We start from the raw sequence: 13,694 nt of genomic DNA on the forward strand, positions 1-13,694 counted from the left end.
GACAATACAAAGTAGAAAGGCAAGTGTTCAGGAAGCATTTTGCCAACACTGTTAAATAAATTATCTAACATTAAGCTTGCCCTGTGTAGAGTAAGGAGTTGGACTCAATAATCACCATGAGTGTCTTCCAACTCAGGATATTCCGTGATTCTCTAGTCCCACAGGTATCTCTACAGGAATGTCTTCACTAGTGAAAAAACAGCAGTTCAGAAGCAGTAATTGCCACACACTTCAGATATCTCAACATTTAGTTTAATTAACATATGTGCTACTGGAATGTGAATATGCTAAAGCAGTTAGTAAAAAACTCAGCCCAGAAAAACTTACATACTTACTTCAGAGTAAATACTGAAAATTTTACAAACACAAAAATGTATATTACACTTTTTTTATTATTTATTTTTTAACAGATGCTCAAGTTAAGAAACACAATTTTATTTGCACGAAGTGGCAAATCAGTGACAGAGCATGGAATGAAATCCTGATCTACTAGTTTGCAAGAATGCATTTTCAGTAGAATCTCACACTCTAATGGCTCAGGAAGCCAGAGAAATTACCTTCCATTATTTTCTATGGACAGTGCATCAGACTGCCTAGCAGCTTAAATAAAAGCCCTTGTGTTCTATTGTGCATGTGCCAATGGAAGCAGGAACAAAGCTTTGTCATTTTGAGCTGCAGTTCAGTATACTTCTTTACCTTTTTTCATCTGGTATAAAACATAATGCGTAGTTGAATGGGAGGACAGATAAGAGAAGCGAAAAGGAAACAGTTTTCCTTTTGTAAATACATCCTGTGGAAAGAGTCTACAGGAACTGAAATAAAACCTATACCAACTCACAAAATATATGCTGTTTAAAACTGGCTGTGGGGACAATATTAACATGTTTGCAGAGAATTTGGGACAGAAACTTTCCAAACCTAACTGATACTAAATATTAGTGACTTACTCAAAATGTCACAATTTCAGCTCACTTCTTAGACAATTATTCCTTTCTCTATGCAGGGTTTAACTGTGGTGCCACACTCACCATTTGATTTCAACCATTTTCGGGAATGCAGGTAACTTTCCAGCATCCTTTCATTGAACAGCATATAACCCATCGGTTCAGAAATTACCACATCAACACTCTCAGGCAGGGAGATCTCCTCGATTTTTCCAAACAAAACTGTGATCTTGTCAGAAAGGTTGTTGCTTCTCACCAACAGCTGGAGGGAAAACAAAAGCACACAAAATTCTGATTAGCAGAATTTATATCTGAAATCTTAATTAGCATTAAACTCCCTATAGTGTAAACTAATTACCTCCATCTATTAATCACAATAAAATAGAAAGGTAGCATATTCTTCCTTTCTACATCAAAATTTCTAAAGACTGGAAGTCACTGGAGCAAACTCAGAGAAATGTATTGTGTGGAATCAGCAACTGACAGTACAAGTACTATTGTCCTGTAAGAGAGAACTGTAATCAATATCCACAAGAAAAAATAGCTAACAGAAAAAAGTGGATATTTCAATTCAATACAGAAGATTATAAAGAAAGGGTCTTCATAATTCTCCAAATTTTTAAAAATACTGTCTTAAGTGAGTTACATAGTCATGAAAAGATAAAGAAAATCAAGAGCTGAAAAGTTTGCATTGAGGAATGTCTAAGCATAAATGGAGCAAAGCACTATATTCACATAAAAACATTCAAATGGGCCAGTACTTATAGCTAGGATACTGAAGATTTATCTATTTCTGTGTGCATAGTGAACCTCAGAGCAAAACGTTTAATGAACAGAAGAAATTTACCTATAATTTTATGTTCAATACAGCAAGCTTTTAAGGAAAATAACAACCTTTTCAAAGCCTCTGTATATCTACATATGGTTGTGTATCCTATTTAGCTGTACTGTACTCAGACATATGGGGAAATATCTAAACCTCTAATGTTTAAATAATGAGTAGAATCTGGATTCTTCTGACACAAACTTATAAAGAAGCAATTATTTCACAGTAATCTGAGGTACACATTGATTTACAGATACACCAGGGAAAAGAAGTATACACAATCCAGTAAGCAACAGAAAACACTCCATCACAGATGTACTTGCACTGGTATAATTGTAACACCAGCAGAAGTACATAATTACTTCAGCAAATCTTTTCCAAAACAGCCTGGGCCTTAGGTAACAGCGATGAAACTTATTACTTGTTCTAACCAGAGAAAGACAGACTCATGTTGTTATTAGCTAATTCACTGAAATGTGAATATGCTAAAGCCATTGGTACTGCTGGTACCCAGCCCAGAATAATTTATAGAACAGACCAGAATACTTAATAAAGTCCTAATAATTTCATGATCCTATAACAAATATTTGAATTATTTAGCTTCCTTCAAACAAAGTGAAATGCTAGCCATTAAATACCTTCTCAACACTCTGCAGTGGAGTTATAACACTTTTTTGCTTATAGCTAATCTAATAAATATAACATCTGTGTGAAGGACTTGCATGAAAGCTTGAATGAGTGATACAATTAAGGATTTTCGGCCATAACCTGCCAATATAAACTGCATGTTAATATGATAATAAAACTAGAAAACAAAACCAAACCAAAACCCACTGTACATTAATATGCTGTCAATTAGGTAAATATCATTGCTGCTTCTTTTACTGACAAGCATTTGTTTCCAAGAACAGGTTGACAGATTTTATTTGAAAAGTCCTTTAGACCAGATAATGCATGAGAAGACACATTATGTGATTTTATTTTGGAAATGAAATTAACATCTTTGCTCACAGGTGAATTCTGAATCTAAAAATAACAAACTGTCGAATGACAGCTCAGCAGCAGCATGAATGTACAAAAGGCAAGAAGCCTAAATCATTTGAGACCCTCAAAGACTGCAACATTACTCACATAATTGGCTAGAGGGCAGCAGAATATTACAATATCACATCCAGTGGAGATGCTTACAGTATAAAAATGTTTACTTTTACTTGAAGTAGCATGGAGACATTTAGAAAAAGTTTTTCATTGCTATTCTGTATTATTATTATCATTATCATTATTATTATTATTATTATTATTATTATTATTATTATTATTATTATTATTATTATACAACCTTAAAAAATATTGTCAATTTTTATTTGGTTTCTACCCTGAGACAGTGCAAAACCAAAAAAAAATTCAAAGAAACACTGTCAGTACTAATCCTTTCCTTTAGAGTGTAGTATGACTTGGGAAAGCTGAAGTTCCTGCGCTTTTGGCCTTCTGAACCTTATCAGAGATGGAAACTTCATTTTTAAAAGGAGTTTAGCTGATGTTGGGTTTTGGCGACAAAGTCTCACAGAAGAGAAACCTCTGCTTATTCACACAAGATTCTTCTCAGTGTCCCACTAACATGCTCTAACAGTGGTGTGAAGAATCAAGGCAATTTTGCATTGATAAACTCTGATTAGTGGCTCATTATTACAAGAACAGAAGCAAAAATCAATTAATTCAGAGTAAATATTGGAGAGCTACAGTCTGCCACAAATTCCACGCATCTCTTCTGTACAAGAGGAAGATTCTACAGAAGTAACAGAACCAATTTACAACAGATACAGAACACAAATGTTTTATATCAAATGCACTTAAAATACTACCGTCTACTCCCAGGCAATATTAGCCCAAAACTGAGCTGTAAAAATAAATAAATTAACTAATCATTTTGAAGAGGTGATAAGCTAACAGCTACAAACTAACTCTTTGTCCCAACTACCTCCATCTTCTTCAAACTAACCTTATTTTCGACAGGATTTTAAAATTAATTCACCCTCTGCAGCACCTTAATGAATTGAGGGTTTTACACATAAGAAAGTTATTTCTGCCATCACCAATATGGCTTTGCTGCCCAGGCAGGAATATTGGCCAAGCAATTTAAAAGACTTGCCTTAAAAAAACTATTCCTTCATTTCTTATACTGAAATTCCCAAGCCATATCTTCATTTTGACAGCTTGCTGTTTTTTCTCATCTAAATTGAAGCTTATTTTTTAAATAACAGCAATTTTTGTGCCTCTTAAAAATCTTATGGGCAAACGAAGAACAAGCAGCTAAGGGTGATGGCAGTAGAGCTTTTTGACTCAGTGCTTTTGGGAATCAACAGCAAATCTGTGGCACAAGAAGAGGTATATCTGAGTGGGTGTGTTGACAATGTTTTCGACTCCCACACAGTATTTAATAAATTCCTAAAATCACCAAGTTATGAGGAGCACAATATGTGTGAACAAAAGGAGTGAAGTACTTTCAGTATTTCATAGCTTTACTAAGGAAAAAAAATTTCCACCCAGTACCTTATAATTTTTTCAATGAGTGAAATAAGTGTGTTGTTTTCAACAGCTGCGTGCTCTCATGATTCTCCTGGATTTCAGGAGACTTTGAAAGCAGGGCAAGATTACAGTGATGGGGGATAAAATTGATACCACAAACCAGAACACAGTTAAATTTGTATCTGGTATATGCACTCACCTCAAATGAATTGTGTCAGTCTGACACCACATGTGGTCTTACTTGTGTCTGGCTGTTTTTTCCTTTACCTTTTTTCACGCAGCATTCATAAAAATCAAATGTTCAAAAGTCTTTGGTAAAACCAAACAAACAAAACCAAACACCAGCACCAGATCAAAACTGATCTCTGTAATAAGTTCAGGTAAGCAGAAGCTTCTCACATATCTCTCTCCTCATGAAAGGTCCCATTTTATATCCAGACACAGCTGATCTCTCACCCAATGAAAGAGAGACACAAAAAGATACCTAATTGTTCTGCAAGCCTGATAATCAATGTCATGGATTATACAAAGCTATGAATAATTCAAGCCTTTTCTATATGACTTCCCCTAGAAATATCATGAAACTCTATAAAATATTATTAACTGTTTTACGTTTTGACACCGAGATCCAACCCAAAATAAAATAAAGAGTCTGTTTTCTGTGGAGACCAAACAAAAGTCTGCAAAAATTCCTCATGGAACAAAAACAAAACTCTGAAAACGAAATAATTGACTCCCAAAGGAATCTCAAAGCTGCAAACAGATCGAAGTACTTCACATAGATTTAAAAGATAATCTGTGCAAGCACTGCTATATATATATATATAACTCCGACAAAACACTAAACAGCATGACATCACCCTTAATACTGAAATAGAAATAGTCCAATGGCTTTCTGTCTGATTGAGCAACTATATATTTTTTAGAGATGCTTAAGAACTATGTGTTTGAAAGCTCTTCTGTAATCAAACTTATTAACATACTGAATGCTGGGTGATACAGAGAAAACATAACTTCTTCCCACTACATAGAAGACTGATGTAGGTGTAAACATATATATGTGTTAACAACATGCCTTTGTGCAACACTTCAAAAAGCACTAACAAAATTGCGAAGTTAATTTGATATACACATTATCTGTAGATCTCTCAAAAGTAAACAGCAAGAATGACAGATGACCCACCCAAGCCCCTATGCAAAAATGTGAAAGAGTCTTTAATTGGTTGTAATCGTCAGTTGTCATAGGTAAGAGTACAGTTATGCACGTGCAAAAGAAAGTCAAATTAGTAAGGTTAGTTTATCAGGCAGCTTTGTACATCTCTGCCTCTAAGAGTCTGCACTTCAGTAGCAGCTGCATTTATCCAAGATTTTAAGTCACTTTCCCAGCCTCACCTAACAGGAGGTCTCAGAACTAATTACACTTACATCAGAAGTTAAAATATAAGGCTTGGTCCACACTTCAGAGTTCAGGTGAACTGCCAAGCCTTTTAAATATAGAGGTAAACTAGGAGTCTGTGAATTAGATGTTTATCCTACACTAGTTCCAAAGAACACAAGGAGTAATAGAATGGTTTGGGTTGCAAGGGACCTTTAAAGGTCATCTAGTCCAACCTCCTGCTGTGGGCAGGGATGTCTTCTGGTAGACCAGGTTGCTCAAAGCCCCAACCAACTGGACCTTGCACACTTCCAGGAATGGGGCAGCCACAACTTCTCTTTCCAGTGCCTCACTACCCTAACCATAAAATGTTCTTCCTTAGGTCCAATCTAAACCTACCCTCTTTCCATTTAAACCGTTACTCTCTGTTCTGTTCACTACAGGCTGTGATAAAAAAATCTGTCCTCATCTTTCTTACAGGCCCCTTTTAAGTACTGAAAGGCCACAATAAAGTCTCCCTGGACCATTCTCTTCTCCATGCTGAACAAGCCCAACTCTCTCAGACTGTCCTCACAGCAGAGTTGTTCCAGCCCTCTGATCATTTTTATGGCCTACTCCAGATGTGCTTCAACAGATCCCTGTCTGTCCTGTGCTGAGGGCTCCAGAGCTGGACACAGGACTCCAGGTGGGGCCTCACCAGAGCAGAGCAGAGGGGCAGAATCACCTCCCTTGACCTCCTGGCCACACTCATTTTGATGCAGCCCAAGATATGGTTGGCTTTCTGGTCTGCAAGTGCACATTGTCCATTTTTTCATGCACCAGAATCCTCAAGTCCTTCTCCACAGGGCTGCTATCAATCCCTTCATTCCCCAGTCCAGACTGATATTAAGGATTGCCCCAGCCTTGCTGCAGGCCCTTGCACTTGGCCTGTTGAACTTCATGAGGTGCTCACAGGCCCACTTCTCATGGCATCCTGTCCCCCTGTCCTCTGCATGGCATCCTGTCCCCCAGGCATGCCAACTGCACCACTCTGCTTGGTATCATTCTTTCAAAATAAACCCCCAACCATAAAGAGGTATTTACTGTAAATCCAAGAAATCTCTCAGTCAAAACTATGACAGCATTAATTTGCATTGTTCAAATATTGTTTCCCTTCAGTAAGCAGTTCATTGTATTGGTTTCAAGTGTTTTGTATTAAAATGAAAAAAAAAAAGTAATAAGACTAATTAATCTCACATTCAACATTACCACACATATCTGAAACAGAAGAAAAACATAATAAATCCATATACAAATGAGATAACAAATGGATGGAAAGTAATGATTTTCTCTTAATCCAGATACTTGATACACCATACTAATGAAATCCCACTGTCCAATATTAAGAGATAATAAATATATACCTAAGGCTAAGCATCTTTATACCAAATAATCTTAAATTCTTAAAATATACTACGCATTAATAGATCAGCTGATTTGCAATACAGTTCATGAAGAAATTATGACTATATGACTATTATATTTCTTATGAAAACTTTAATCCCATTTGGGGAAGAAGGAGAAAGAAATTACCAAAAATCTACGAATTATCAAACAGACTCTGACAGTATTCCCCAGTATTTACAGCTGCTTAAGGCTTTTAACTTTTCCAAAAAATACACAATATTTGATACACTGCAGATGGAGCATGTGCTGTTTCACAATTAGTGATTTTGCTTACTTCTAACTGGCGTCAAGTTCAAAGCTGCAGCCAAAAGGTAAAAAAACCCATATCCATTATACTCACTGCTACATATTATACTACTACTGGGAAAAGCAAGTTGTCTTTTTGCCTTTTTATTATGCTTTCATAAATAAAACTTCTGTCTATCATGAAACAAATATATTGTTCAAAATCATATCTGTCTTCAAAACCCTGTGTGAAATGAGAACCACTCTTCATCCTTGCCGCTGAGAGATACCTTCTGTGTATTAACACTTTCAATGCTTTGGATAAATCTGACAAAACGACAGTTATCAGGAAAAAAATTGCCTTTAATTACAAAGAAACTTTCTAATTATTCAAATTATAATAAGAATATATATGTTCTCTCAGAATGTACATGCTAGTTTTGACTAGTAAATTCTTGCCAATTCCAAAAGTAAAATGCACATAATAAGAAAACATTTGTCAATAGCAGCACAAATTAGGTGAAAGTGGAAAATGCTTGTATGAAACAACACCATTCCTCAATACATAAGTCAATGCAAAATGCATATGGGAAGATTATGGAGTCCTGTATTTACCCTAGAATGAAAACCACCACAAATTTATACATTAATAACCGCTTCTATCTGAAGAGAAATAAAAAAATATAATATCCACATTTTCTTATTTAAGACCTGAACAGATTATCTCCATTCCAATACTAATGCATTTCCTTCACAGTGTTACAGTCAACAGCAGGTGTTGGCCAGCCTTCACCAAGAGCAAGGCTGGATTGCTGCATCAGGACATATGGGAGCTTTCACTGAACTGCTGCATGCTGTGGGCTTAGAGAACTATGAACTCCCAAAGTTGCTCATGAACATTTATATTATAGATCAGTAAAGCAAAAAGAAAAATAAACATCTAGATACTGCAAACTTTTTCTAGGTATGGGATGAAAAATCCTCCACTTCACCACTTTTCACCCTCTTCCACATTAAAACTATTTTTAAAACTCAGCTAGGGGTGGTCAGTGTAAACAAAATTTATAACAATAATGCTCACACTTCTCCCCACACATTCTGATGTTCACCTAAATAAGTAGAGACTGTGAGAAAAAACACTGAGAATTTTGCTACTATTTAGGATTAGCACATTTTAGGAAGTGAACTTCTCCTTCTCCTTCTCCTTCTCCTTCTCCTTCTCCTTCTCCTTCTCCTTCTCCTTCTCCTTCTCCTTCTCCTTCTCCTTCTCCTTCTCCTTCTTCTCCTTCTCCTTCTCCTTCTCCTTCTTTCTCCTTCTCCTTCTCCTTCTCCTTCTCCTTCTCCTTCTCCTTCTCCTTCTCCTTCTCCTTCACGTTACAAATATCACTATGAAAACTTTTTTTTTAATCACATTAGCATGCTTAGGAAAAACAATATAAAAAAAATCAAGTGCATTCTTTGGACATGTTCTTTTCAAACCCTAAGAACACAGTTCCATAAGAAGGCTAAGAGACCTAACCAGTCACGCTTAGCGGGAAACTAACTCAACTGTCTGATAACACAGATGTCCAAGAGCCTTAGGAAAAAATCCACCCAAACGTTTTTGCACAGAACCTATGAAAACAACATCTGGTTTAATTTTTTTTCCCCTTCTGAAAGTAAAAAGTTTAATCACAGTTACAAGACATCACCTTTTTTCACAGAAACGACAATCATACGCTTTATTTATTTCACATGTTAGAACATTTAGAGCACCTTCAGCAATTACCTTCCAAAAAGTGTTGGCTATTAGAGACCTGACTTCTTAGGAAAATCAAACGGAAGCCTTTTTCAGGCACAGTTCTAACATTTTCACTCTACACCATTCTAACACTTCAGTAAGGTGAAAAACACTTACCTCTGCATATTTTGCCGCTGAACTGGCTTCAACTGCATAGACTTTTCTAGCTCCAGCCTGCACTGCAAAAAATGAAAGGATTCCTGACCCGCAGCCAACATCTAGGACAACCTTGAAAACAAGAGGCAGACCAAAAAAAACAAAATAATCAAAGAGTCACTTCCTGACACCTCTTTTAAGTGACTGAATTTTCACAGCTGTACCCTGCATTTAGTAAACCTGGCATTATGTAAAAATATTACTAATTTTACTCCAAAAAGTGAAAAAGCTTCTTAATGAAGAGTTTTAATGCCTTTACTATTTATTTTAGCAGCAACAGCATATATATTTAAAAGATCGTGGATTATTTTTATGTGTAAATACATCATTATGGTTTGGTGGAAATAGATTTTTGTAATGAAATTCCTTTAGGAGAAAAAAAAAAGAAAAACAAATGCAGTCTGAATACACTGGGAAAGAAGGGAACGCATGAAAATAATAATTCTTTGGAGGACTGCAGAGTCATGTCTTACTGAATCACTCTCTGATGTGGAAGTATCCTGAATAAAACCAAACTATGTATCTTTGTTCAAATATCGGTTCTGCATGCTGATCTTACTATTAGACCTTTAACTGCACTGCTTGATATGGAGTTTCACAAAGGCCCTCAGTTAAATATAAATCCCAAAGCCTCATTTTCTCCATCAGTCAGGTGGCTCACTTGTAAGCCAAAATGTTGACTGAAATGTTTCAAAGGGTCAAAATTTTTGTTTCAGTGTATAGTTTAATGCAAAGCCAGTGGCTGTTGCAACAGTCCATACAAGCCCCCAGTTCCTACCTTCCTTCTGTTGTACCGGTCGCTGAACACTGCTGCAGAGACGTAAATAAGTACATGTAAAGAGAGGCTAGCTGCTGGAGAAATGGTTACAATGACGTGACTAATGTGATCTTTGATGCAAAGCTGACTTCTACACTGCCTGAGAGAATCAGTACCTTGCTTCCTCAAAATTTTAATACCAACTTTGAGAAAAATCTCACTGAGTGTGACAACCTTGAAGCACTCCCCTCATGCTTAGCAGAACAAAGACCTGGGTCTTGTTACTTTGGGAGAAAGAGATAGATGACACCTCATCTTATCTTTCCTGAAGTTTTATGGCCATGGAGGCAGACACCTTTGAAGATAGGGACAATTAACAGTGCTGCTGTAAAAGGTCTCATGGCCTGATTGGGATGATAGAGATGAACCATCTCTTGGACAACCAACTACCAGAAGAAACCACGAACCAACAGCTACCCCTGACGGGAAAGACAACTCACTTCTGGTCAGTACCATGAACTTTCCCCTAGTTTGAAGACCCCAGACCCATTTCCAGAAGAGTCTTCCTAATTAGTATGAAGAGCAAGCAGAGGGAGGAGATGAACCGCCTTCTCCTATCTCGCATGTAAATGAACTGGATTATAAAACAACCTCACGTATGATACAGGTTGGTGGCTTGTAAATCTTCAACGCATCCCCCCCTCCAGAGGTCGTTGTGGGACTGATGTACCTGTGGAGTGGTGATATCTTACTCTCCCTCTCTGTGTCTCTCTCTCCCTTTCTGATATCTTAGTTTTCCTCTTCTCTCTCTCTCTTCCTTTTTCTTAAACATATAAAGTAATATCATTGTAAGTTCTGCTGCTAAAGTCTTGTTAAGTTTTGCATTACAGTTACTAATTGTTGCCAATCCACCATTTTTAGAAAGGCTTTTGCTGTCAATGTATTGATAAGTTCTGTGGTACTATAACATACTTTTGCCAAGTCACTAATTGCTGTAATTTGTATACCACCATGTGCTTTTAGTAAATTCATAACTGGACCCCCAAGTGATTGTCTGCCATTCACTTCACATTGCCGCACAGAATTACCTGGAGTTAACTCACACCTGATCTCATCTGTTGAGTCAGGGCATGTGTCGCGTTCAGAGTTAACTCATCGCTCATCCCATCTGTTAGGACAGGACACAGAGCAGCTCACCATTCGGGCTCCTCCTGTGTGTTGGTGCTTGACTGAAAACAAGAAGCGATGGTTTTCCTGTCCCTGTGGCTGAAATTCCCATTAATTTTTTTATTCAAGATCTGAAATTCATGAACCTGTTAGGTGACTTAAGCCACTTGAAACTGGAATCTTCCAAGATTTCAGTGGGGAGGCTGAACAGGAGATAGTTGGGATCATCACAGGCACTTTTTAGAGGCAAAAGCCTTGAGCATCAACACCTGGCTGTGCAGCTGGTATCATAGATAGAAATTTGGCTTTTATGAGCACAGTACCTTCTTAAGGAATTAAGACTGATGGGGAGAGACAAGACCATGGGGTGAGAGTATCTTTGGTATCAGTTTTCCAACCTAACAAGGTGGGCTGAAAAACTAGGTACATGTTGTTGGAGGTCATCGTAGCCTCAAGAGAAGTGAAGGCATGAGGAGAACTGTTCAGGAAGATAGCACAATGCAACCCTTGTAAAAGCAGCACGACAACAGAGCCATCTGAGATGCACATATACTAGCACACATAGCATGGGAAACAAACAGGAATTTGAAGTCCATGCACAGATGCACAGCTTTCAGAGAATCACAGAATGTTAGGGATTGGAAGGGACCTTGAAAGATCATCCAGTCCAATCCCCCTTCTGGAGCAGGAACACCCAGATGAGGTTACACAGGAAGGTGTCCAGGTGGGTTTTGAATGTCTGCAGAGAAGGAGACTCCACAACCCCCCTGGGCAGCCTGTTCCAGTGTCTGTTACCCTCACTGTGAAGAAGTTTCTTCTCAAATTTCAGTGCAACCTCTTGTGTTCCAATTTGTACCCATTACCCCTTGTCTTACCATTGGTTGTCACTGAGAAGAGCCTGTCTCCATCCTCGTGACACTCACCCTTTATATATTTGTAAACATTAATAAGCTTTCATCTCACTGGGGTTACAGAGGCATAGTGGGATAGCTTGCACAGCTAATGCTGCAATGGATGGCTAAAGGCTGTCAGAAAGGATAGGCTGACAAGGTCAGGAGGAGGGGTTGTACTCTGTGCGAAGAATGACTCAAGTGCACAGAGCTTTGGGAACAGGCAATGGGCTAGCTGAGAGTTTATGGGTAGGGATGAGAAGACAGTGCAGGGATACAGATATTATTGAGGTAGGCATCTGATCAAGAAGAGGACATGATCAAGAAGAGGAGGGAAATGATGCCTTCTGGAGGAAGCCTCATGATCATAAGCCCATTACTTATTGGGAAATTCAACCACCCTAATTCCTTCTGGAAGGGTGGTATGGTGGGGCACAACCAATCCAGGGGATTTCTGGAGTATCTTGATGATTTCCTGATAGTAGTGATCAATGAGCTGAGCTGCTAACAAACATTCCCAGCCTCTAGTGAGAGGACAACTTCTAGAAAGCATCTTTGTAAAAAAAGAGACCTAAGGGTCCTCCTGACAGACAACAAACTGAATACAAGTCAGCCCTTGCAGCTAAGGCCACCAGCTGCCTACTGGGCTGTATTAATAAGAGTGCAACTAGCAGAGGTCAGGGAAAGGCCATTTTTAAGATGACACTTGGGGGTCTCTGCAGTTTTGATCTCCTCAGCAAATGACACATACAGACACGTGCAGTCTCATGGTGGTCCACCAAGATAATAGGTGAGTGAAGGACATGACATGAAGAGAGGCTTGAGAGAAATCAGTTTGTCTAGTTTTAACAAGAGGAGGCAGGCTAATGGAAGAGCTTACTACTCTCTTCATCTGCCTAATAGGATTTCAGAGAAAACTGAGACAGTCTTTTCTTGAAGGAGACACACGGTGATAGGACAAGAGGCAACAGACAAGTCATACACAAGAAATTCCAACAGATATAGTAAAACTTTTCACAGTACGGGTTGTCAGACACTGGAACAGGTTTCCTACAGAGTCTGTGGCATCTCCATCCTTGGATTCATTCAAAATCTAACTGGTCAGACCTTAAGCAATCTGGTCTAGTTGGCCTTGCTTTCAGTAGAGGTTTGGACTAGAGATGTCCAGAGGTTCTTTCTGACCTAAATTACTTCAATTAATTGAACCTGTAATAGCATACCTTGCTCTCCAAGTGGCACTGGTGTTATTGCTGGCATCTCCTACAGAAAGCTTTGCTACCTGTAGACAGGAAAAGCATCCTAACAGAGCTGTAGGAGCAGCCATTAAGACAAAGTGCTGTGAAATAACAATACATGGTACTAGTATGTGTTTTTCTGGAAAGCAGAATTTTAAACAGATACTTGGGTGATTATAATGTCATGCATATTGAGAGGAAAGGTGGTAGACTGTATGTGCTTCAGTATTTATTTTGAAATGTGAATGCAGCGACTTCACTGATTATCAGAAATCAGAATCAGGAACAACCTATACTCTGCCCTCCTGTCCACAGTGCTGTGCTGCTCCTGCTTTCATCTACATAGATGAATAACTTTCGTAATGGG

The 13,694-nt window shown here is 38.1% G+C and overlaps 1 protein-coding gene across 3 annotated transcripts in view; it reads right to left on the reverse strand.

Moving 5' to 3' along the window:
- The window catches only part of LOC309451394 (histone-arginine methyltransferase CARM1-like), a gene marked incomplete at its 3' end in the record, with an annotated part of 53,057 nt that overhangs the window by 10,532 nt on the left and 28,831 nt on the right, over positions 1-13,694 (reverse strand). For all 3 annotated transcript variants that reach the window (XM_082075030.1, XM_082075029.1, XM_082075028.1), the window contains 2 exons: positions 9,240-9,350; positions 1,029-1,206 (listed from right to left, as the gene is read on the reverse strand). In XM_082075030.1, the coding sequence (XP_081931156.1) occupies positions 1,029-1,206; positions 9,240-9,350 (289 nt within the window). The remainder of the gene's footprint in view (positions 1-1,028; positions 1,207-9,239; positions 9,351-13,694) is intronic.

Source organism: Streptopelia decaocto, assembly GCF_964273445.1.
Source record: "Streptopelia decaocto genome assembly, chromosome: Z".
Taxonomy (NCBI): Eukaryota; Metazoa; Chordata; class Aves; order Columbiformes; family Columbidae; genus Streptopelia; species Streptopelia decaocto.